Genomic DNA, 24024 nt, shown 5'->3' on the forward strand with positions numbered 1-24024 from the left:
CGAGCTTGACATGTCACCGATCGCTACGTTTGCAGCCCACAACGGACCAACCATGGTGCTCGCGAAAGATAAATCGAGACCAACACAGACCGCGCATCTCGCGTCAACACGGAGCACGTTGTAACACAAGCAGCTAGACGACACTTGCTGTGTGCCGGAAGTGCTTGTGTAGTGATACATTGTTATTGAGCATTCTCATTCTGTTACTTTCTTTTTATAGAAACAAATTAACTAACATTTCAACTATTACGAACCAATTTGTTCACCCTAATGTTGGAAAAATGATCGATGACGCGCCCTGGCATAGCTCGCCTTACTGACGTCATATGGTCAAATCGCGTCACCTGGTCAGGGGCGGCTGAAAACTCAGCCGAATGGCGTGCTGCGATTGGTAGCGATGTGCCTTTTTAAAACTTTATAATAAATTACACACTTTACGCGGAGCACTTAGATGCGTCAATTAATGATCAGAAGGACCTGCCCTAACGACTCAGTACGTTTGTACAAAAACGTCAAAATCGTTTCAGGATCCCTTTCACAACCACCATTTCCACCAAATAAATGCGAATGAAGTCCTGGAAGAATATACTAGTAAATTTACTTCTGTTTGGTGTTCCTGTAAGCACGCGGCGTTTGCACTCGCAAGATAAACAACGAGCTTTCCTCAGCAGAGGATGTGCTGTATTTTCCAGATAGTAATATTCTTTGGCAGGTCGTGAAAGAAGTTAGACGTAAAGCAGCATACTCATAACACGTGCTTCTGACGTGTATTTAGCGTATGACTCCATATCTGACATCATTTGGCGCTGCGTGACCACGTGGTTGTCAGGTAGCACGCCATTGTAAGCATTTAGGTATTGGTATACGAACGACTGCAAGGAATAAAACTGACGCACCGAGTTTAACTGCAACGTCGCCACGCCCCAAATGTCAACGCTAAAACATGTTGCGTGTTTCCCTCTTTGAATTCTCCTATTCGTGACATCAGTGACACAACTGTTTTAACACGCAGAACAACCCATCTTCAGGGACGATATCGTCGGTGAAATATGTCAATTGCATCATATTATATAAGGTCCAAGAATCAAGGGCGGCGCCAGGATTTTTCTACTGGTGGGCATAGCATGATTTACCGTTTATGTGGGAGTGCGAAAATGAATTCCATCACTCGGTGCTCCATGGGGGCAGGAGGGGGGCCCCAGAGCCGCTCCGTCCAAGGACTGTGCAATGGATTTCACCCTGATGCATCAAAATATACTTAGTATCTGAATAATAAGTGCATTCCTTTTGATTTGTTCGGGAGTGAACTACATTGCTTTGCAGTCAAACCCGGTTATATACGAACTAGTTTAATGCGGGTTGCACGGACGTCATCGCGGACGCCAAATTTGGGTACCAGCAGGTCGAGAAGGGGCGTATGCAAGGAACATGACAGCAACGACAAGCGCGTCATGCGTCGTACATCAGAGCGATAACAGTGATAAACCGGTGAAAAACAATCGCCGTCAAAAAGCAAAATAGTTTGCGCGTGATAATACGTTGCACTGACGTCATCGTAGTCGCCATCTTTGGGTACCAGCGCGGTGAGATAAGGCTTCGTGACGTCACATGAACACTATCTATTCGAACAAAGCTATGCGCCTGTACATGCTGTACATACAGCAATGTACATACCCAATATGGGTTCTAGGCTGGGATCTAGAACATCTACAATAAACCAACTTACCAGTCACACTACCAACTTTGTTGTGCGAGATTAGATTGGAGACTGGAGCTTCACTACTGGAGCGTTGAAAAGCTCGCGACACTGTAAAGCAAATATTTCAGTTTTAATTTCGCTCATTTCCCATTCTTGGAATATATGTGAAATATGGATCTACCAGTTGCAGGTAGATTCGAATTTGCAGGTTTCAAAATATAACGGTAAAATTTTTATGACTGTTTTGTAGCGCCCTCTTATTTCTCAGGCCTTTCTATCAAGCCTAGTCAACCCTGGCTCACGGCCGATGTGTTTGCGTGTTCGTTGGCGTGCGGAAAGTGAAATCGTGTCATATGCTACAGATTATTTACGTCAAACAATCGCAACACCATGCAGGTATTGTTTTTATTTTTCTCATTTGTGTTATTGATTCGGTTAGTGAGCCAATATTTGTGAGATTACGTTCTGGTTAAGGAGAGCAGTGTCACTTGATAGTTTGTAGTCTGCTAGCTGGTATCCTGCTTGGCGTCTGAATCGCGTGTTCATCATTTTCGTATTGTAACGACGACACGCTTCTTTTGCGTGGCTCATGCTGAAGTCGGCAAATGTTCCTAGTTCGCGTTGTTTGTTTCTTTATCTTGCTGGACTATCTGGCCAATCATTATTTGCTCACTTTTCGCGCAGGACGAGGTCTTGCTTCCGATTGATATCCAAACAAACAAGTTATTGGGTAAGTTGCGACGGCTAAAGTTTTTATTGACCTGAGTATTCAATGACTGCCTGCCAAGTTGCCCCGCCGTAAGCATCAGTGTCAAGGGGCGCTCTTGGATGTTCCCGCTAATATTGCATAGCTGGATCGTTAAAATATATATTTCTTTGTTTTTGTTGCTTTAGTGAGGCCGCATCACACTGGCCTGTTTAAAGCAAGTGCACCAACGAAGTGCTGCTATCTAGCTTACTGGCGCTAGATAGGTTGACGTGTGCCGTCACGATGAAGGAGTGATAATATACCTGTTGGCAGATGGTTTCACTTCTGCATAATTTTCAGATTGGTTGATAAGCAGACGACACTGCAACAAGGACTGGCAAGCTAAAGCGCTCATCGTACGAGAGAAGATCAATGGCGCCATCCAGGACATGCCTGAAGTCGAGGAAATTATGAACCTTCTCGCAGGAACATGTGAGCCTTCTCATATTAATTGCTGCTCTTCACCTGCTGTCGCAGGAGAACATGACGTCACACTTAGACGCCGTGATAAATATAGAAAGCCTCAAGTCACGTTTTGTGTCCTGTGCAGACATTCACTACTTCCACTGCCAGAGGATAGTGGAAATCTTGAAGGACACGGAGGCCAGCACCAAGAACCTCTTTGGCCGGTACTCCTCCCAGCGGATGAAGGACTGGCAGGAAATTATTCGCCTTTACGAAAAAGACAATGTTTACCTTGGTAACAGCTGTCATTTTTCACCATTACTCCGAAACTTTTACTCAACCGTGATGTTATCAGCAAGGAAAGGACTGATTTCACGCTTATTCTTTGTTCAGCGGAAGCTGCTCAGATGATCATACGCACGGTCAACTACGAAGTACCAGCACTAAAGCGGCAGATATCAAAATGTCAACAGATCCAAGAGGTAATTGCCACGTAAGATAGCTACAGTAAGAGAATGGCAGATGCTTAGAGGTTATATATGTGGTGTGATGACTTGTGCTTTGTCTTTATAACCAGGAAGCAGTCAAGAAAGAGGCTGATTATGCCAAGCATGCCCAAGACCTCAGGGACAGGTACCAGCAAGAATGCAAGCAGTTGGGCATCAAGGTACAGAAAAAAAAAAAAAAAAACAATTTCTGCTGCTTATTCTAATCACTTCTTCATTTGTTCCTTGTGCCTGAATGTACACATATTAGCATTACTGGTGCACTATAGTACCAGTATTGAGTTGATAATCACAACGCTGGGGTCGACATATTGTAACAGTCTGTCCAAACCTACTTATGTGGATCTCTTGTTACAGAACCATAGTGCAACAGAACTTTCCAGCATATTTTTTATTGAATGCAGTGTTGCAAGATGTTGCTGCCAGCATTGGTGTTTGTGACTCAGTTCTTTAATTTCTTGGAATCAGTGGTGCTAATATGTATGTGCTCGGCTAAAACTCTTCAGTATACAGAGTATACAGTTCAGTGTACAAAAAGCAACACATAATTTCCTTGTTGTACAGAAAGTTTTGGGTCTTAATGTCACCTGCTAGCAAACTCCTGTTTTGTATTATTTTTGACATGCACTGGATCTGCCGTCTGGTGAAATAAAAAACGAAATGATGATTTTAGCACATTGACATAGCTTACTGTGTCTGCTATACTCAACACCCTCAGAATAGAGCATCAGTTTTTGGAAAATTCTAGCGGTCTATGCAGTTCTCAGTCATGCACAGTTGGGAGCAGAAGTCTGGAGACCAGAGATGCTGCGAAAAAGTTTTTTTTCTTTAGCAGCCTAGCCACACAGCTTCAAATCAAGTGGCACAGCATGTGACTGCATGCTCGACCAAAGGAATGCATTAACACAATTCTACGATGCATGGCTGTTACTTAAGAAAGTAAAAATTATCGGTGATGCCGGGGTCTCTCCTGAGCAATGCAATATACATGGTACTTGGCATTGCTTGAGTTCTTATGTTCGGTAGTTTATTTCTTGATTTATTTGTAAGCAGTGTGTGGGCATTGAATGTTGGGCATTCTAGTGTTTGCCTCTTGTCTGTGCACTTGCATTATAAAATAGCTAAGGTACAGAGCTTATGGCTTTTATTTTCCTAAAATTTGACATACTCTATTCTTTAATATTTATTTCCATCTGAAAATTCATATATTTTTAGATGAACACATTTTTCTAGACGAACTTTCACCCACTCTTTTTTTTCGTGGGAAGTTTCTCGTGTTGAGCTTGCATGTCTTTTTTTCGGTGAATATCTGGTTCACCAGTCCATACTTATATGTGTTGTATTGCGGCACATTCCACTCTTCAACACTGTAATTGCATCCAATACGCAATGTAATTAAGTTTTTGAGAAGCAATCTTTAGCAAGGGCAGAATGACATACGGTAGTGTGACTATGTAAGAATTAAGAGAGGACATTTGATATTTGAACACAAATAAAATGATAATTAATTTGTAACATTATGTTAGTAAGAATATCCAACGAATAAAAACAAATGACAAAGAAAGCACATTCCAGTTACCATAACTGAACTTGCCCAGTTCTCATGCTGCAGCATAAATTATGACTGCATAGACTCGAGCCAGGGCTCCTCAGACCCTTCCGAGTTCTGATATAGTGAAGATGGCTGCAGTGAAGAAACAGATACAAAAAATATAGAAAAAAATAATTAATATACTATATCTGGAATTACATGTATAGTGGGGCCATCGAAACTGCACTTTCAGCACACTGTTTTAAAAGTAACAATGATGATTTGTGCGTGCACTGTCTGCCTTGAATTCTTATTAAAGTGGTCACCATTGTTTCCTATCATAGTGTGCTTGTAAAACAGCAGCAGCGTACACGCGTCTGATGACAGCAACCCCTCCGTTCCTATGGCAGGTGTTGCACATCGCTTCAGCTCTTCATGTGATTAGAGGCACATTAAACTTAAAAGAGACTGAGAAGGATTATTATAGACTGTTTGTGTGGCTCGAGATAGTTCTGACAAGACAAGAAGAAAACATTGCACATACATTATTTCAGCACTTCTGAGCCAAGGATGTGTAATCGGTGTTTTAATGAAGAGTAAATTTGCGCTCTGTTTAGTGAGAATCAACCATTTATCGTAGTTACAGATAAGCAAGATGGTGAGCTACAGCTAGAGTGAAGATAATGATATAGTGAAGATTTTATTTTTGTCCAGACTATTTCTCTATTGATTGTAGTAAAGCCTAGAAAGCATCTGACTTCTTCTAAGCTGAAAAAATATTACAGAAAGCATCGGGAGGATGATTGTCGTTGTCAAGTGATTGCTTCCTGTTAGTCTTGCCAAGAGATGTTGCCGGGCACATTTATTGGTTAGCTCTATTTGTCTAATGCTAAGAAGCACGTGGGTGCTGCGATTGCCTCCAGTACTGGCCTGCAAACAAGCCACCAGCTTTATTGCATTGTGTCGGGAATTAATACTGTCTGCTTGGCCAGACAACCGTCCACGCAAAGTGCGGGGAAGAGCGAAAAAAAGCTTGGCTTTAACAACATATTTTGTGCAAGTTGTTTGGCTTGCAAATTATTTCTGCCAAAGTCCGCAAGGTGCAGAAGGTTTATGAAAGGGAAAAAATTGTCATTCATCCGACTCTAGCATGAAGCTTCATGCTACAGTCCAGCGGATGACAATTTTCCGTTTCGTGTTCTGTTGGGCTGATGGATGAACGTTTCTCGTAGGGCGAGTGCGTCAAGAAGGAGCTTCTCTCACTACTGGACGAGTTGCCGGGCCTCTTTGAAGGTGCCGTCAAGGAACTGCACAAAGCGCAGCCAGCCATCGACCTCTACAGGCTGTTCCTTGGCTTCACAGTGCCATCAAGGTAGATTTACGCTTGTGCAAGGCTGTCAACCCTAGGGAAAATTTTCGTATTTTATTTATTTTACATATCCTGAAGCTCCTTTCCTCCACTCGATTTCATACTTCGTAGGCAACACAGCAGAAGCTACGCAATTAGTCCGGTCACAAAACTTTCACGCAGCATATTTCCCAGTGGAGTTTTGATCTGCGATACTTTCTGTGGAATACCTACTTGACCTTACGGCGACAACTGCAACTTGTCGACGTAAGGTTAAATTGTGCACTTTTGTGGTTTCAGTATTAATTTTGTTGTAGCTTTCAGTGTGTAATCAAGGCCGCAAAAGAAAGGAACACAGGAACCAAAAGCAGTGGTATGCAACATAATATGTATTGGTTATGAGCGCTAGTGGTGTGCTTGGTACTCCACATGTGTGGTGGTAAATAGGCTCAGGTCTACAGTGCCCTTCATGTAATAATTATATCAAATCTTGGGACATCAAAAGTAAGAAGCCTAATGTTACATTGGAAAACGTGAAACACACCTGAGTCTTTCTTTGATGTTTTTTTTTTTTGTTAATGCAGGCACGGCAAGAAGACCCTCTAGCCTTTTGTGGTGTTGCTTGCTTTGCATGAAGCAGAGTATAGGTATTGTAGAGGAGAGTGGGTTGCATGTCTACAACAATAACTAAATTAAATTATAGGGTTTTACGTGCCAAAACCAGTTCTGATTATGAGGCACGCCGTAGTGGGGGACTCCGGAAATTTTGGACCACCTGGGGTTCTTTAACGTGCACCTAAATCTAAGTACACGGGTGTTTTCGCATTTCGCCCCCATCGAAATGCGGCCGCCGTGGCCGGGATTCGATCCCGCGACCTCGTGCTCAGCAGCCCAACACCATAGCCACTGAGCAACCACGGCGGGTACAACAATAACTAATTAGCACTTATAAATTTGTACAGTACTGGCAATATTTGTGCTGAATGTATGGTAAGATTGCCTAAAGCTGAAAGCAGAAGGGAAATTTTAAAATTTACCGGTGATTACGATACTCTTTGAAGCGAAATTTGAGTGCATCTGTATATGTGTTTTCATTTTTGATATATTGGCTGGCTTGGACAATCTGTCTCATGCGCCACGTTGCAAACGGAGTGAAGTGTGGCGCGACTGCCTCACTAATCCGGACATCGCGAGAGGCAGCGCGTGGATGACGCGTGGGCGCAATTCACAGGAGCCGCTGCAGACAGACGTCCGCTCATGCAGCACTTTTTTTCTATGTATGATATCAGTGGCATCATCTGCGAACAGAGCACACGCACTACTCTGGCACCATCTCGTAGCCGCAGAGCCGTCTTGCGTGCTACGCTTTTCTTCTCATGCTTTTGCCATACCCTCCTCCTCCGCTTTCCTCCTCGCGCTCTCTTTGCTATCGCTGTCTTTCATCGCCCACTGCGCACCGCGTTCACTCTTTCATCCTTTGCTATGCTCGCTCATTCGGTTACGCCAAGGGACACCGACGCTAATTGCAGGAACGGCCGCTGCCGCACTCAGACTCGGATTGCAACGACGGGAAGCCTTTTCTTTATCGGAGCCAGAGAAAGTGTGACCAAGCTGAATGTGCAGACACTCACCAGACCAAAAGAGGAAAAAAAATGGAGGCAAGAAGAGGAAGCACGTCCATTGTTCAGTTGTAAATGAACAAGGCTGAGGCAGTGTTACGCATGCCAGCACAGCAGATGTCACGTCAGCAACGAAAGCTGCAGGAGCCCCATGATCAGAGCTGAGCTGGATCTCAGTCGTGCTCACAGTTCGATGGTGAGAGTGTCTCCGGGTGCTCTGAGCTTGAGCACAGCGTTCTGAAAGAAGTAGCCGAATGGGATCCGAGCGCTCTATTTCGAACAGCCAAATGTACCATTAGTGAGAAGTTCTGCCACAAATACAATAAAGAGCAGGATTTGAGGTCACATGCTGTTGCCACAATTAAAAAAAAATTGAAATAAAGTTTGGCACGAAAGTGCACAGTCTTTAACTGACATTATATCGGCAAGAAAGTAGTTCCAGTCATTGGTAGTTGTATACCAAAATGAAAATTTATGCTAAACACTGCTAGATTAACACAAAATAAATTTTGTATACTTTTGTATACCTCAACTTCCTGAAGTTCTCATGTGGGCAGTATGCGTGAAAATGTAGTACGTTGAGCCCAAAGCACACTAGGTCTAAAGGGCTCGACTGATGCAGTCAGTTCATGCAGGACAGGATGAACTGAAGGTTGCTAGAATAGGCTTTCAACTTCTGCAATGCGAGTAAATATGCCAGTGATGGTGGTGATAATGATGATGACAGATAGATGGATTTATTTATTTATTTACTTGTTTATTTATGTGTCTGCCAACAGCCCAGAGACCTCTGCAAGAGTAGCCATAGCCACTAAGCAGTAAGTGGTAGCTTCAAGGCATTGCACTGCTGAGCTCGAAGTCATGGGCCTGAACCCTGCCGCAGTGGCCACATTTCGATGGGGGTGAAATGCAAGAAATACCTGCGTACTTAGGTGCACGTTAAAGAACCCCAGGTGGTTAAAATTTATTTGGACTATCCCACTGCGGTGGGCCTCATAATTAGATTGTGACACGTAAAACCTAAAATTTTTGGGTCTGGCAGACCTTGCTATCATGAGCATGTTACGAAATTCATGAGCAGTGGCTGCAAAAAGTGGACCGCACTTGCTGTACTTGTATGCAGCAAAGCTGATGGCAGCAGCACAGCGGTCCCCCTGATGCAGTTCCTTATCTCTCACGGCAATGTGACAACGTACCAATGGCGGCACGGCGAGCCACCCGAGGTGGTCGAGGAGACGCTGCCTGTGCTGCCCGTGGACATCGATAATGGCGGCAGCGAGGACCAGGTAACCTTACAGTGGTTGCTTGTTGTGTCCACGGTTGTTGTTACACCAGGTGTATCTTTTCTTTTGGACTGTACAAGATTTTTCAAATGGCCTGTGGCAGATAAATCAGTTTTAATCCTTTAATGAAGACATTACTAGCACAATAAATTGAAATGCATAACTGATTAATTAACAAAGTTTCACTGATAAGGTTCCTACCAATTGCTTTACAGCATATATTGCAATTTGCAAATTATACAAACATTTAATGTTGTGTCACTTTTCTTTTTCTTTATTGGCAGTGGAGCACATAAACAGAAGAAATTTGTAGTTCCTGACTATAGTGTGAACTACGTTTGTTTATGAAAGGCTAGAAACTGTGTAAAAAGGATGAAGGATGTTGAAAGACACAAGACGGGCGCTGACTTGCAACTGAAATTCTATTGGGAAAGAGCGCCATGTATATATAAAAGAACACCACATTTCCTTTGTCATTAGTTAAGTTGAATTCCCACCAGGTAACACACTTGCAAAGCATGGCATGTAATGCACCTGGCAGGTGAAAAACAGCCAGATGCATGATTTGTTTTAATTGCACATGCTGATTTTTCGAATTCATTGCCCTGTATTCCTCTCTGCTCATTTCATCATATACTAAGTGCCTCGTCACATTCAGATATTTTCCCTTTGAATTTTGTTTGTCCTGTGGTTATGTGATGTATGCTTACAGTACTTATATCCCGGCAGATCGATTTTGGTGATCTCGATATTGGAACCAGCACCAGCGATTCCACTGCCACGTCCCCCAACGGAGACTTTGTGCACGTATGTTTCAAGTCCTTTCTCTTTAGTGACTAACAATTTATCTCGGCATGTCATGTGACACAGGTTTTGTGGTGTCTACTCATCCAGAAGGGTGCGATGTGGGCTTCTTAGTTATTTATTGATTACAATCTGCAGGAGACCCTCTGCTGGCCCAGCAAAGGCAGGGTGCTTGCCTTTCTTCCACATTGACCTGATTGCAATTTTTTCGGCCAATATCTGCTCGTATGGTTGTCACAAATATTGGATGTAATGAACAAGTATTTGTGGCTAATGCAACTTCGTTACAACGAGCTTTGACTGTATTACAGCATAAGCTGTTATGGGCTCATTCCTATAGCCGTTTCGGGCCGTGATGATGCCGCCGCCGCCCCGTAGCCGCTATCGCATGCGAAAAAAAGTACCCGCTCTCCGCCGGGATTGAACCCAGGCCTGCTGCGTGGGAGGCGGATACTCTACCACTGAGCCACGCAAGCGTTTGCTATCCGAGAGCGGGAAAATGTACTATACAAACGCGCCCTATGCAGGCGCGCAGGCACAGACGACGAGATGTGATTCAGACGCGGAACGCAAACAATGCGGTCCCAAGCCTCCGCCAGTATGGTGGCTCCATCTAGTTAAGGCGCCGGCAAACGCACCCTTTCAGACACAGTAAATTTTGCTGCCGCCTTAACTAGATGGCGCTAAGATACCGACGAACGCTCGGGATCACGTTGATTGCTCTAGATTGGGAGCGTTGCAATGGCAGCGAATGTGACAGCCGTAGTTGCATTGTCGGCTGCTTGGCTGGGCTGAACGGCGCTAGCCATTGGCGATGGAACGCGTCGGCTTGCACGCGAGACAGCGTCCCAAGCAGGCCGTGTCAGGCGCGTTGCAATGGGAGCGAATGTGACAGCCGTAGTTGCATTGTCGGCCGCTTGGCTGGGCCGAACGGCGCTAGCCATTGGTGATGGAACGCGTCGGCTTGCACGCGAGACAGCGTCCCAAGCAGGCCGTGTCAGGCGCGTTGCAATGGCAGCGAATGTGACAGCCGTAGTTGCATTGTCGGCTGCTTGGCTGGGCTGAACGGCGCTAGCCATTGGCGATGGAACGCGTCGGCTTGCACGCGAGACAGCGTCCCAAGCAGGCCGTGTCAGGCGCGTTGCAATGGGAGCGAATGTGACAGCCGTAGTTGCATTGTCGGCTGCTTGGCTGGGCTGAACGGCGCTAGCCATTGGCGATGGAACGCGTCGGCTTGCACGCGAGACAGCGTCCCAAGCAGGCCGTGTCAGGCGCGTTGCAATGGCAGCGAATGTGACAGCCGTAGTTGCATTGTCGGCTGCTTGGCTGGGCTGAACGGCGCTAGCCATTGGCGATGGAACGCGTCGGCTTGCACGCGAGACAGCGTCCCAAGCAGGCCGTGTCAGGCGCGTTGCAATGGGAGCGAATGTGACAGCCGTAGTTGCATTGTCGGCCGCTTGGCTGGGCCGAACGGCGCTAGCCATTGGTGATGGAACGCATCGGCTTGCATGCGCGACGGCGTCCCAAGCACGTTCCTGACGCATTCACTTAAATTACTAGGTAGTACTGTCGAAACGCTCGTCTAGCTTACGCTGTGACTGTGCTGCGTGTGCCGCGCAGGCCTGGAATGTTTTTTATGAACGCATTTCTGCTTGGCCAACTTTTCATGCTGTTTACAATCAAACAGGTGGGCTTTGGTGATGGCGAAGAGGCAATTGAAGTCGCCGGCGGAGACACCATCTCTTGGGACATTAGTGTTGAAGCCGACGGCACTGCAGGAGATGGAACCGCTGAGAAGATACTCGGTGGGTCTGATATTCTCTTGTTGGCTGAGTTGACACTTTTATTTGTTATCAAAATGTATTCAGGGGCTTTTTTTTTTATTGTCGTACAACATTTGTTGTGATAGCAAGGTGTAGTGCGCCTTGTTTAGAACAGAGTGACACCACTAACTCCACTAATAGTACTAACACACTACCAGATGGCTCCATCTAGTGGAAGTGGTTACATTTGTGAGTGTATATATTTTTGGAATATACAGTGCCAAGCACTTCCTTTCTGGCCCAGCCGAGCGCTGCCTCTTTCCTCTGACCACTACATGGTGTTAGAAGTGAGAAGTCGATGGAACTGATGAGAATGTGGGGCAGAGGTTGTCGCTTCTTCCGTGAAGTAGGGGTGGGCAACAATGAACAAAATATTTGCTTCTAAGCAGGCATTGTCAATCTGGAGTGCCTAGTTTTTTCCAGAAAACCGGAAGTAAGAAGGTTCGGACTTGAAAAAATAATTTCTGAAAGAAAAAAAGAAAGTGAGTGGTTGTCCTGACGATGAGTCCTCTTGTCGAAGCATTGGCTCCGGTGACATCCCTTGTCCGATCACTCTTGATCACTGAGCAACTATTGTTAAGATTTTGAGGTATAATCGGTAGATGCCACCTGCTTTTATAACACAGAGCCTTATATTTTCAGAGGAGCAGTCCAGTCACACTGGTGCCAAGGTGGCCAGAGGAGCAGACGCCCTGTCGCTGCTTCACAACCCAGAGACGAGAACACAGTTCTTCAATGAGATTGAGGAGGTGCGTGATGGCCTGTATGAAACGTTGCTGTTCATCTTGGTTTGATCGTTGTCACTCTGTTGGGTGGCACTGTCATTGCTTCAAGTGTGGATGAAGGGGTGTCTTTAAACAGGTATTTGTCAAGCTGTTTTCTCTCAAGCTATCCTCCTATTTAATGCGGTGTGGGAAAGCAGTGGCTGTGGCATACTGCTGCTTGGCATGGAATTGCTAGTTTGATTTACAGCCATTTGGGCATTCTGATGAAGTGAGAAAAGCAGAAACATTCACCATGCATTGTGCTTTATCTGCATGTTTGACTCAGGTGGTCAAATTTTACCCCAAATATAGCATTTTTGATTTTCGCTCCCACTAGAATGTGGCTGCTGAGGTTTAAATGAACCCGTAACCTCAAGCTTAACCGCTAAGCTACCACGGCAGACGAAGGGCCAGTCATTATGGAATTTTGTTATAAAAGCAGTTTATGCATGTCACTCTTAGGTAGCATTTGCACCGGCGAGCCTCAGAGGTTGTGCAATGTTGGCAGATGGTCACCTTGATCGTAAAGTGACTTTCGAAGCATTCGCTCACCACTATATTTTTTTAGCTTGGTGACAGGAGTTGCAAAAGCTACTTAATCAGCCTAAAGTGCAGGAGCAGAACATCTGAATATTGGGGGCAAGCTCCACCACTGGAAAAGCTGGCGCCACCGTCGGCGTGACGTGGAATGAGGGATCACGTGGACACAGCGGCCGCGTCGTCTGCTTCGGAAGCGAGCTGAAAACTGAAAGTTTAGACCCACCTGCACTACGGTTCTGAGTTGGGATGTTTTCCCGCTTCGGGTGTCTGCATGACAACACTTGAAAGCACTATAATAGGTAGTGGCTGCCTTTGAAGGCATCCGACATGGTAGGCTGTTGCTCGGTACCGCAATGCCGGACGCGCAAGCAACGGAGCCAGGTGTCAGCCTTCACGTGTACCCGCATGCCAAAAAGGGACGTGTAGCTTGGATCGCGAAACTTAAAACCGGCAAGCAGCCATTGGCTACAACTCGGGTGTGTTGCAAGCACTTCCGCGAGGAAGATTTCTGCTACGGCGTTAGGGCTGCAATGTTCGGTAAGTAGCAGGAAGCGACTCACTGAGACGCCCGCCTGCGCGCACTGCCTGGATAATGTCATGAAGCTTTGATATATGAACTTCTTTATGCTAGATACTGGAAAGTTCACCATAATGGAAAGGAAAACGGTAGGAAGCACACTAAAAAAAAGGCATGGCGTATGCTCATGTTTGTGATTAGCACCAAACAATGAATGTACTGGATCAACAAAAAGGTGCAGCGGGAAATTCCTTGATAAACATAGTGTGACGCAACTTGAAAAATAACGATATTGAAACGTCCAAAAATTTAGAAGAAAAAAAAATGATTGAATCGTCGCGATGGCACATCACAAGTCGCCGTAGGCGTCGAAGTCCCTATAGTTATAACTAAATTATTTTTGAACAGCTGTGATAGTGTCCATGCAACAATGGTTGCTTGTGTACTGTCAAATGTTCATATGCTGCGGCCTAAAGCTCACAGCACTGTGCGAAAACACGCTCGGCAGCGAAAGCAAAACATCGTGCGCGGACATGCATGCAGATGTGCAGTCGGTCGCTGCAAACCCTTGCGATCGCTGCATTGAGGCTTCATTCTGTTATGCTCCATTTCGTTATACAGACAGCACACTATAAGAACACATTTCACATAGTCTGCTCTCAGCGATTGCCTACATTACAAGCAAGAAGCTGGTTCGGGGCACTCCATTGCGGCGACCGCGCTGAATGGGCGTTCACTGTATGTATTCGGTGAAGAGATAGTGCCTGTAAAATATATTGTGCGCTTTCTGTTTGCCCAAGATGATTATTTTGACAGCAAGAAAGATCCCTTGTTTGGAGAGTACTTACAGAAATGGCCAGGAGGGCTCCCGTGTGGTGTTTTTATTGAGCGCCGACAGCCAAACCTATGAGGAGCGCGCCGCGTTATCCCTCATACTACGCAAGCGAGGCGCTTCCGACAGATGGCGACTCCGTAAGTCCTCGACCCCAATGCTAACGCTTATTTTCTGTTGCCATGGCAGTGCGAGCAGACGTGAACAGCATCAATTGTGAGACATGTTGTTAACCCTTGAAGTGCCAACAAAAAAAAACCCAGAAAGGCATTCAGAAATGAAAGTTTTTTTAAATTGCACATTTGGGTAGCAAATTTTTTGCAGATTCAAAATATATATTTACAGTCGACTTCCAATAATACGACTCCGGTTAATTCGATTTTATGGTAAATTTGATCCCAACTTGAGGTCTCGGCCGGCGCCGATGCATTTTTGTTAGCCCGAAACTTTCATTATTTCGATCTCAAAATTGGCCTTCGTCGCATAATTTGAACTTGACTGGTCAGCTTCGCCGCAATAACAGCCTTGTTATGTGGTGAAACATAAAATTATTGTGGTGAAGCACAACTATAATGGAAAGAGGCCACTGTCACGGTGCATAGTACGCGTTCCTTAATTATGCGTGCGCGCATGTGCTGTGCACTGAAAAGCAGAGAAAGACCATCTGTGTTTTGAGTAAGCTAAAGAAAAGGAAGGTGGTAAGGTGAAGAATCTCGGAAGGTCGAGGGGACGTTGGAAGCCAACAACAGAGCGGGGGTTTAAGCATTTAAAGCCAGCAAAAGAGAGACCTGTCAGTTAACTTATTAGGCGTCTCGGTGCTCGCACTGTGACCGGACACTGCGCATCTGCGTGTATAAATTAAGGAACACGCACCGGGCCCCCTAACAGTGGCACCTTTCCTCGCTTGATATGCTTCACTGCATAACACGGCTTTATTGCGCCGAAGCTAAAAAACGGCGTGTTTCGGAGTTTTTTCTGGCTTTTTTTAAAACTCGGCCCGCCGGATAATTCCACGTGTTTCGTCGGTCCCTTCAGGACTGAATTAAACAAGTCGACTGTATACTAAGTTCGCAAGGTAGTAAGTTCACAACTTGTGTCTGAAAATATGAAATAACAAGAACCGGTATACGTTGACTACATACAGTTAAACCTGGATATAACGAAATTCACAAATTCCCGAAAAACTTCGTTATAAAGAGGATTTCGTTATATGCAGGTTCGGCACGAAAATTCGAAAAATAAACGTTTACCGTATTTACTCGATTCTAACGCGCCCTCAATTGTAACGCGCACCCGTTTTCCGTTTCCGTCGAAGCACTCATCCTCGGAATGTCACACCAGGTACCGGATGCGTGGAAGGCATCGGAAACGAAGAGCGAGCGTCACGATGGCGTCGTATGGTGTTACAGTAGAACCTCGCTGTTACGTTCCTGGGGGCTGCGTTTTCCCGGCTGTTACGTCGTTTTCGACCCGTCCCGGCACAGCTCCCATAGAACTCAATGCATTGGTAACCCCGCTGTTGCGTCGCAACTGTGGGACCGTTCCCGCATCATACGTTGCGAATTGCCACCCCGCGCCGGCCCGAGCGGCCATTTTGACTTTTCATGTCGCTTGGCTTGGTGGCTTGACGATGGCATGCCGCCCAAAGTGCCGGGGGCGACAACTATGACGTATTTTCGGTTTCCGCCAGCAAAAGTATGGCCCTTGAGATCCGTATTTGCTATATAAAGATGGTGTCCATGACGCGTTGTGGCCCTAAAATTGGTTTTGGCTCATAGATATTCCGTATATAAGGGTACGGCCACGCTAGCGGCAAAAAACGCGCGCGTCATGCAGCGAGCGGCAAGTTACCGCGCGTCAACGCCTTGCCGCGAGGCCACCGTGGCACGCGCGTTTCGCCGCGCGGACTGTAGCGCGGCAGCGCGATAAGATCTCCCGCGCTCTCCGAACGGGCGAGCAACACCGCGAGCGCTCGTTGTTTCATGCGAGAGACGACGATCGTCGATTGAAAACCCGGCGCGGACCGGCGGCGTTCCAGTTGTGATGGCTCCGTGACGTCACCCTCGTCGCTCTTGATTGGTTCTTCATCTCGCTTCACGCGGCATTTGCCGCAGAACCCATTTCGCGCGGCACGCAGACCCCCGATTCCTGCCGCTTTTGCCGCGCGCGGCATGACGCGTTGCCGCGCGTTTTAGGGGCGAAGCTCCTTAGGGTGTGGGTCTGTCCCTCCTCTGTAGTAGTAGTAGTAGTCGTCGTAGTAGGTAGCCACGTCTACTTTTATGAGAAAAAAAAAAATTCCGAAAGTTGTATCCGTAGCGCGGAATCGAACCAGGGACCCCTCGCTTCCGAACGCGCGGCGTTAACCACTACGCCACGAAGCGCTCATGGACACATGCACCACGATGACAATAAATACCCAACATTAACGAAAGACTGCGCGTTTATAACGCGTTTGTGCTAGTGCGTTACGGCCCGTGTAAGAAGCTGGTGTAAGACGCTGTTGCCTGTGGCTCTCCACCTTACCCCCGTATTCATAAACGCTCCTCGGCTTGAACTTGACTTGCCACCGCCTTGGGCAGCGCGTTCGAAACGCTTTGAAGGCGGTGGCAAGTCAAGTTCAAGTCGAGGAGCGTTGAAACGCGTTGAAGGCGTTGGCAAGTCAAGTTCAAGTCGAGGAGCGTTCATGAATACGGGGGTTATACTCTCTCAGCAGTCATGTGATTGCGTCGACAAACGTGGTGCACGTTCCGGCATGTGTAAACGGCTGCCTAAGACGCTGTGGCCTCTCCCCCTTACTAGAGAGTACTGCACGTTTCTAACGCGTTTGTGCTAGCGTCCCCTTAAGCGGGAGATAGTGCAATTATAATGAAGGGCGCTGTTATTAAATAGGAATGACGTCACATATGGCGCGTGTCATTGGTGGAAGTCAATCGTTTGATTTAGTGCGGCGAGACTGGGCGAATTACACGGAAGATTCACGGTTTACCGATGATTCCCTCCGGAGCTTCGCCCACTCATCATCATTCACCCCGTGGATATGCGGTGTTTCTTTTTTGCTGCGTGTTTTTGCCGCTAGCGTGGCGGTACCCTAAAGTCCAAGGGCGATAACGCAGTCGCCGCGCGCCGTATGCTGTATGTGCGAGTGAAAACGTGGGAGGGGAGCCGACGACCGCGTCTAAATCTCGCGCGCGCAAGAAAAGCAGGGAGGAAGCGCGCCTTCTTCCGTTGCGCTCGAGGCACCGGCGAGGGAGCGAGGGGGGAGGGATAGCGGGGCGGCGCGCGGTCGCGCAGGCCGTATCTTGAAAGCGATCTGCGTTGGGGCAGAGTCTAGCAGTGTAGGTGCGTCGGCGGCTCGTAGCTTTCTGCGTGCTGTGTGTTCTCGGTGCTCAGTTTGCGTTGAAGCGATAGACAACAGCACGAAGGTCACTTCGCTCGCTTCTCCAGCGGCGCTTCCACACGCCGCCAGCGTTTGACAGCGTGTGTCCGCGCTCATCGAGTCTGATGTGCCACAGCGTGTACCAGCGCGTCGGCAACATCAGCTGGAAAAGGAGAGAGTGCCGGCTTGGCGTGCTAGGCCAGCTGCAGCGAGCGGCAGGATCAGATTTGAATGAAGGGAGGGGGAAAGGTCACGCCCGCGGCGGCAAGATCGCCGGGTCGAGGGATGCAGGGCCGCCTCGCACACGTGCTCTCGCTTCGCATTCCATCGCGGCGGAGAAGGTGCTTCCGGTTGCTGCTCGCGCAAAAATGACAAAATTTGGGGCGAAATGTCTACTTGGTCGGAGGGGAAAATTCGTTATATCGAGGGGGTCTCCCGCTGCCACTTCGTTACGTAGAGGTCTCAAATACATGTGCTTCTATGGAGTAACGGCGGGGAATCGAAAAACTTCGTTATATCCAGGAATTCGTTATATGGAGGTTCGTTATAAGCAGGTTTAACTGTATTTCAGGGTAGACCGGAGTTCACTTCCGTCACAGCCGATCGATGCTACAGGTACATTTTAGTGCAAACATTTGTTGAAAGAAACCTTACAAATGTGAAAAGTCAAAGTTGTTGAAGAGTGGCAATGGAAGATTAGAATGTTGCTTTCGTATGATAGATCTCAAAAAATGGTACGATGCAAAGTCCCACATCACACTGCTTGCACCAGAAGCATGTTTTTTTTTTTGTGCAGTTCATTGCCAGTCTTGCTTTGACCTTTGCAATAGACAGTGCACTGCCGTATTGGACATTCTTTGAGTCCTGTGGTAATCACGTAGCCCAGGTTTATTTAAGCATGTTCATTCCAGGGAACCATGTTAAGCTCCATGAAGTGCCAAGGAATCAGAATCAAAATCAGGTTTATTGCAAGTGAGTAAAAAGAATACAGGCTGTTAGTATACCGAAGGAGGTCTCGAAGTCAGAGACTGCAATGGGACCTCCTTTACAATTTAAACATAATAAAGTACAGATTACAGCAGTAATCTGTACTGTAATCTGTACCCCCCCCCCCCCCAGATTAACCGAATTAAAATGTCCGAATTAACGGAATTTTGAATTATCGAGGGTATCGAGAAAAAAAAAAACAAATGTTTACTACGTCAGCACGCTTTTATTTACTGAATGGATCAACAAATCGTGTTTCTATTTTGCACACGAGCAATGTGGAAGCTGACATCCCCATCTTATGATTGATTACCGCTTGCAGTGGCGAAGGCCTTGCGACTTCCCTCGCAGCGTGTAGGGGTGTGCGTCTTCATGTGATATGCACTTTTCACTACCGTGCGCACATCTCGATTATTTTTTTGCCAGTGAGCTGGTCTCCAGCAAATCGTCCGTCCATCGCGATGTAGCCGGTGCTCTTCATCTTCGACAGCTTTGCACTGAGTCAAAGCGAAACTACTGCTTGCCGCAACTGCTGCGCATGAAACCGTGGTCGCTATCGACGCGATCATGGATGGCGACTACGCAGTTGTGAAGGCACGCAGCCGACGTGCGCGCGCACCAAGCAAAACAAAACTACTGTTTGTGGCAACCGCTTCAAAACAAACTGTGGTGGCTATCGATGCGATCATGGATGGCGACTACGCACTTAGGAAGGCACGCGGCTAGCCAACAACACGGTGTTACGCACGGCGGCAAATGCAAGAGTGAAGGCTTTAAGGGCACAATTACGCACAAAGCGTTCCGGCGTTGCTGTCAGTCACGTATCACGTACAATTGCCGCTGAGGGCCATGGCAATGCGGACTGCGCCATTTCGGTTCAGTTGGACGCTAGCGCCGTTTTTGCTCTCTTGCTCCGCGCATTCACGGTGCTCCGCATATTTATTTATTTTTTATTTCGCTGACGTAGCTATCAGCACCTACCCTGTCTACAAACGGGAGAAATGCGCATGGTGGTAAGTTACGGCCTTCAAGGTTCAAGTCCGAAAGCTTAGGCGCGCTGTCCATTTTCGGAGGTTGGGTGGCTACAAGCTGCTGGAGGATTTATTGCGCAGTTCGCGCGTTGCTGTTACACAATGTGGTGTGCTTTTTGACACTCAGGCATGGGTGATGGAGGTTCTTTGGATTGAGCGCACCTTGTGCTCGCCGTCTTAGCCACTTGGTGAGAGTGGAGCCAGAGAAAATTTATCAGTGGCTCGTGGAACCCCGAGCAGGGGCCTGCGGAATGCACTTTCAGAACGCATGACGTAGCCTGTTGTAATCATCTTCAGTGCTTGACGACTCAATCAAATGAAAGCTGAATTTTTGTGACGGGCGCAGCTACGTGGGACTGGCAGTTGCCGTTTTTTAAGCATCTGCTGGACGAACCGAGTCTGTAGGCCTTCTGGCGGTTAAAGAGAGAACTTGCCAATATGTCAAAATAGATTGGATGAGCCCGGCCCATCAACGACACTTAAAAAGAGTGCCCAAAAATGTGGACAAGTCAAGCTTGTTCTTCGTACTTATTGCAAAAAAAAAAAAGTAGATGAGTAAGACTCATCCACAGCACTTAAAGGGTTAAATGATGAGCAAGTGAGAAAATAGGCTACTGAAGGGCTTCTTATCCCAGCCATGAAAAATAAACTCCAGCTAATTAGAGGAAGCCTTAGCTCGTGCCCAATTCCGATGCTACCTATTCAAATACATGTGAAACACAAAAGCTTTTGTGAGATAATCACTGGGCCGATTTTAATTAAAGTTGTTGCATTTGAGAGAGAAAGTCAAATTCTAGTGACTGCTGGAAGTGGAATTTGGTTTAAGGCGTGAATGTTTTTCATGGAATTTTAAAAAATGCGTAAGCTTAAAAAAAATAGAAGCCCAAAGTTTACACATTTGTAGCTCTGCATCCAGAACAGATATCACAGTTCTGTCAACTGCATTCATTAGACAGTTTTAGTTTAGCGTTAGCGTAATAGCGGGGTTACGGGAAATAGCGTTACCGTTCCGCAAACGAACTTTGCAGAAAGAGAGTTTTAGTATAGCGTGATAGCGTAGTTTACGTGCGGGACGCTATTCCATTACGCTTTGAATTTCACATACACAGGGCACCTAATTCTATGTGTGTGTGCGTCCGGAAACTGCGACAGGTAGCGCAATGGAAGCCAGGAGCGCGTTGTATTTTTACTTCACATGTCCGTCGATCTGCAACGAAACAGACAAGCAGTGCAAGCTGTCTACCATAGCCTCCGAAATCCTCCCATCTCAGAGGCCATATGCCGTCGTCGCGCCTATCTCTCGACTTTAGCGACAGATGGCGCTCGGATCTCAGAAAAATTTCTCTTGTTAGGCTTAGGCGCGTTCGAAACGAGAAGCGATCTCGAAAATTCCTCAAGATTAGCCATAACACTCTCTCAGCGAAGCGGCATGGGACTAAGCAAAAGCCGTTTACGCAGTCATTTGCTACGAACGAAGTGAATTCTACAAAAACAATGCCAAATTCAGTTCGAAGCGGGCGGCCGGGACCGCCGCCATGTTTTACGTACACTACGTACACCACGCTAACACGGTAACGTTAACTCTGAGAAATAGCGTGCGCATGGTAAACGGTATGGGTCGGTTAGCGTTCTGCGCATGCGCACTTCGATCCCGCTATTCCGGTACGCCCGCTATTCCGGTAACCACGCTAAACTAAAACTGTCTATTATATCATACAAAGCGAACAAATTTGATATGTCAATCTATATCTTACGTGGGCTTGTTAAATTGTTTACAAGGGTTTTGCGAAAGCTATACTCACTTATTACTCGCTTTATTGAGAGCCATGTGTAATATATCAATTTTATTGACTTTAGATGTAGACTATTAGGTGCAATTTACAGAATTGTGATACCGTTTCTCATTGCTGAGTTACAGAGTTGTAAACTTGATAGTTCCGTTTTCCGAAAATATGCTATTTTTGTCAAATTGTATTAAAAAATTGACCACCTAAATAAGAAATTTGTAATGATTTTAGACTTTAACTTTTTCTTGTAAATGCAACAAACCTCATGAAACTTGGAGCAATGGTTGCCGAGAAAAACGATTTCTCTTTCCTCATGCATTTAGATATGAGACCCTGAGCTAAAGCTTCCTCTTAAGAAATGTATGAAAACCAAACAGACAAAACAAATGAAAAAAAAAAAGAAAAAGGGGTGAACAGGAAAAGTAGAGCAGGCATAGAGTATCATTTGACTCTGGCATAGCCTGCTATACTATATAGAGTGTGCCATATTGAAGGCATGTGAGCATCCAGTCACAGCTAGCATTACATTTCCATGTGGTAATGGGCAGGTCACACTTGCCGGTGCAAACATTGGTTGCCATGGATCGCTCCTTGGTCACTAGTCTTGGTTAACTGCACAACCTTTGTCAATAGCCAGTGTGAATTCGCCCTTAGTTATGCGATGTGTCGTATGTCAAATGTTGCCGGAAAAGTAGCCAAGCCTGGTTAGTAGCATAGGTTGGCATACCCACTCACGAGTACACTGACTCACACTTGCTCCACAGGCACGAGAGAGCATTAGTGAGTGACTGAAGGGTGTGAGTGGACGCTTGAGTATATAAACGGGAGCGAGTGCTGGTTAATGCGAGTGTGAACAAAAGTCGGTGACTGCATTTGAGTGGATGTGAGTGAGAATGTGAGGGACTGTCTGCGACTGTTAATGGTATGTGTGTGACTGAGTGCTGGTGAGTTGACACGAGTAGGAATGTGAGTGAGTGCCGAAGACTACGAGTACATTTGAGTACGAGTGAGTACAGTTGACTGCAATACTAGATTACACACCACGGGATCTGAGAAAATGTTGTGTCTGAGTGGCCTGTAACACCAGGCTGTATAACAGTACTTCACAATGTTGTTCACATATATTAGTACTAGAGGCTGGAAATGTGAATACCAGGCTGCATTGTAAAGTTGAACAGATATTTGCCTTTTTCTCAGATCTCGTGGTCTGTAAATGTTGTTGTCGACTGCACAAAGCTTTTGTGGTTGACTGCTTGCAAAAATATTGGCGATTGAGTATGATGAGTGTCCACTTGTTCTACCAACCTTTGCTGTTCACCCCGATGTAGCATAGTTCCATGGGATGAATTATGCGTGAAATGGCTCGTATTGTACCTGTTCCCAGCTGGAGTGCTTCCTGGCCCAGTGGCTGAGCGAGATGCAGCTTGACGGCGACGCCCTCTCGGCCAGCGTGCTGCAGCAGGCACCCGCCGAGGTGCAGCTACAGACGCGAGAGTCAGTGCTGGCGCACTTGGCCACCGTACGGTCGTGCCTGTCCTCTCTGACGACGGTGCGCATGCAGCACCTCTACCAGCTGCACAGCTCACCGAAGTAGGTCGACCCCTGTGCTTTGTATCGTTATTGGCTGTTGAGTTCCGCGAATGATTTGACACAAAGAACACAAGACCGGGTACACAGGCGCTCGAAGTGTTGCACGGGTTACTAAATTTTGAGGAAACTTAGTCTGGGATGGGAAGAGGTTAGCACGTGCAACAAGGTTGCAGACAGACAGACAAAGAACTTTTATTCAGGTCCTGAGGAACTGCGTTTGGACGCCCCCTTTCAGGGGGAGTCGGTAGCAGTCGCGGGCCGCTCCCACGCAGGGACCGGAAGACCATAGCCCTCCGCCCTCTCGCAGGCCCTCTGGACAGCCCGAAGTTGAACCGAGAGGTTGCCGCTTTTAAGGGCTTCCTCCCAGACCTCTTCGTTGTTGAACTCTGTGTCGCGTAACGCAGGACATTGCCAGAGCATGTGAGCTAATGAGCAGTACGCCTCTCCGCAGTCCGGACATTGTGGTTCGATGTTGGGCGAGAAGTGACTAAATCTGCCCCTCGAAGGGAAAGACCACGTTTGGAGCATCCTAAAGGCCGTCGATTCCGATCGAGTGAGTCTAGGGTGAGGAAGTGGAAAAGCCCTCCGCGAAAGATGATAATGAGTCAAGATCTCGTGGAAAGTGAGGAGCGAGTCCCTGTACCTCCCGGCGTCCCCGCCTTCGAATCCGCCGGCACCGCCGCGGTGAGCGAAACCTCACACACGGTCATGGGCAAATTCATTGGCGTTGGGAACATCGGGATGTACGTTGGCCCCCATGTGGGCCGGGAACCATTTTATAGTGTGAAACCCGGCAGCCCCCTCGCTGCGGACCGCGAGTCCGTGAATATATTT

At 46.9% G+C, this 24024-nt stretch overlaps 2 protein-coding genes across 2 annotated transcripts in view; one reads left to right on the forward strand and one right to left on the reverse strand.

The window, feature by feature from the left end:
• LOC119456414 (putative deoxyribonuclease TATDN2) overlaps positions 1 to 24024 on the reverse strand; it is a 362817-nt gene that overhangs the window by 315658 nt on the left and 23135 nt on the right. The gene's annotated exons all lie outside the window — the stretch shown is intronic.
• The window catches only part of LOC119455278 (CDK5 regulatory subunit-associated protein 3), a 36606-nt gene continuing 14560 nt past the window's right edge, over positions 1979 to 24024 (forward strand). The window contains exons 1-12 of the mRNA XM_037716681.2: positions 1979 to 2095; positions 2384 to 2429; positions 2748 to 2879; positions 2998 to 3147; positions 3246 to 3334; positions 3430 to 3519; positions 6122 to 6261; positions 8980 to 9142; positions 9869 to 9946; positions 11631 to 11748; positions 12409 to 12515; positions 22985 to 23190. Of these exons, the coding sequence (XP_037572609.1) occupies positions 2090 to 2095; positions 2384 to 2429; positions 2748 to 2879; positions 2998 to 3147; positions 3246 to 3334; positions 3430 to 3519; positions 6122 to 6261; positions 8980 to 9142; positions 9869 to 9946; positions 11631 to 11748; positions 12409 to 12515; positions 22985 to 23190 (1325 nt within the window). The 5' untranslated portion in view covers positions 1979 to 2089. The remainder of the gene's footprint in view (positions 2096 to 2383; positions 2430 to 2747; positions 2880 to 2997; positions 3148 to 3245; positions 3335 to 3429; positions 3520 to 6121; positions 6262 to 8979; positions 9143 to 9868; positions 9947 to 11630; positions 11749 to 12408; positions 12516 to 22984; positions 23191 to 24024) is intronic.

This window comes from Dermacentor silvarum, chromosome 6, assembly GCF_013339745.2.
Source record: "Dermacentor silvarum isolate Dsil-2018 chromosome 6, BIME_Dsil_1.4, whole genome shotgun sequence".
Classification (NCBI taxonomy): Eukaryota; Metazoa; Arthropoda; class Arachnida; order Ixodida; family Ixodidae; genus Dermacentor; species Dermacentor silvarum.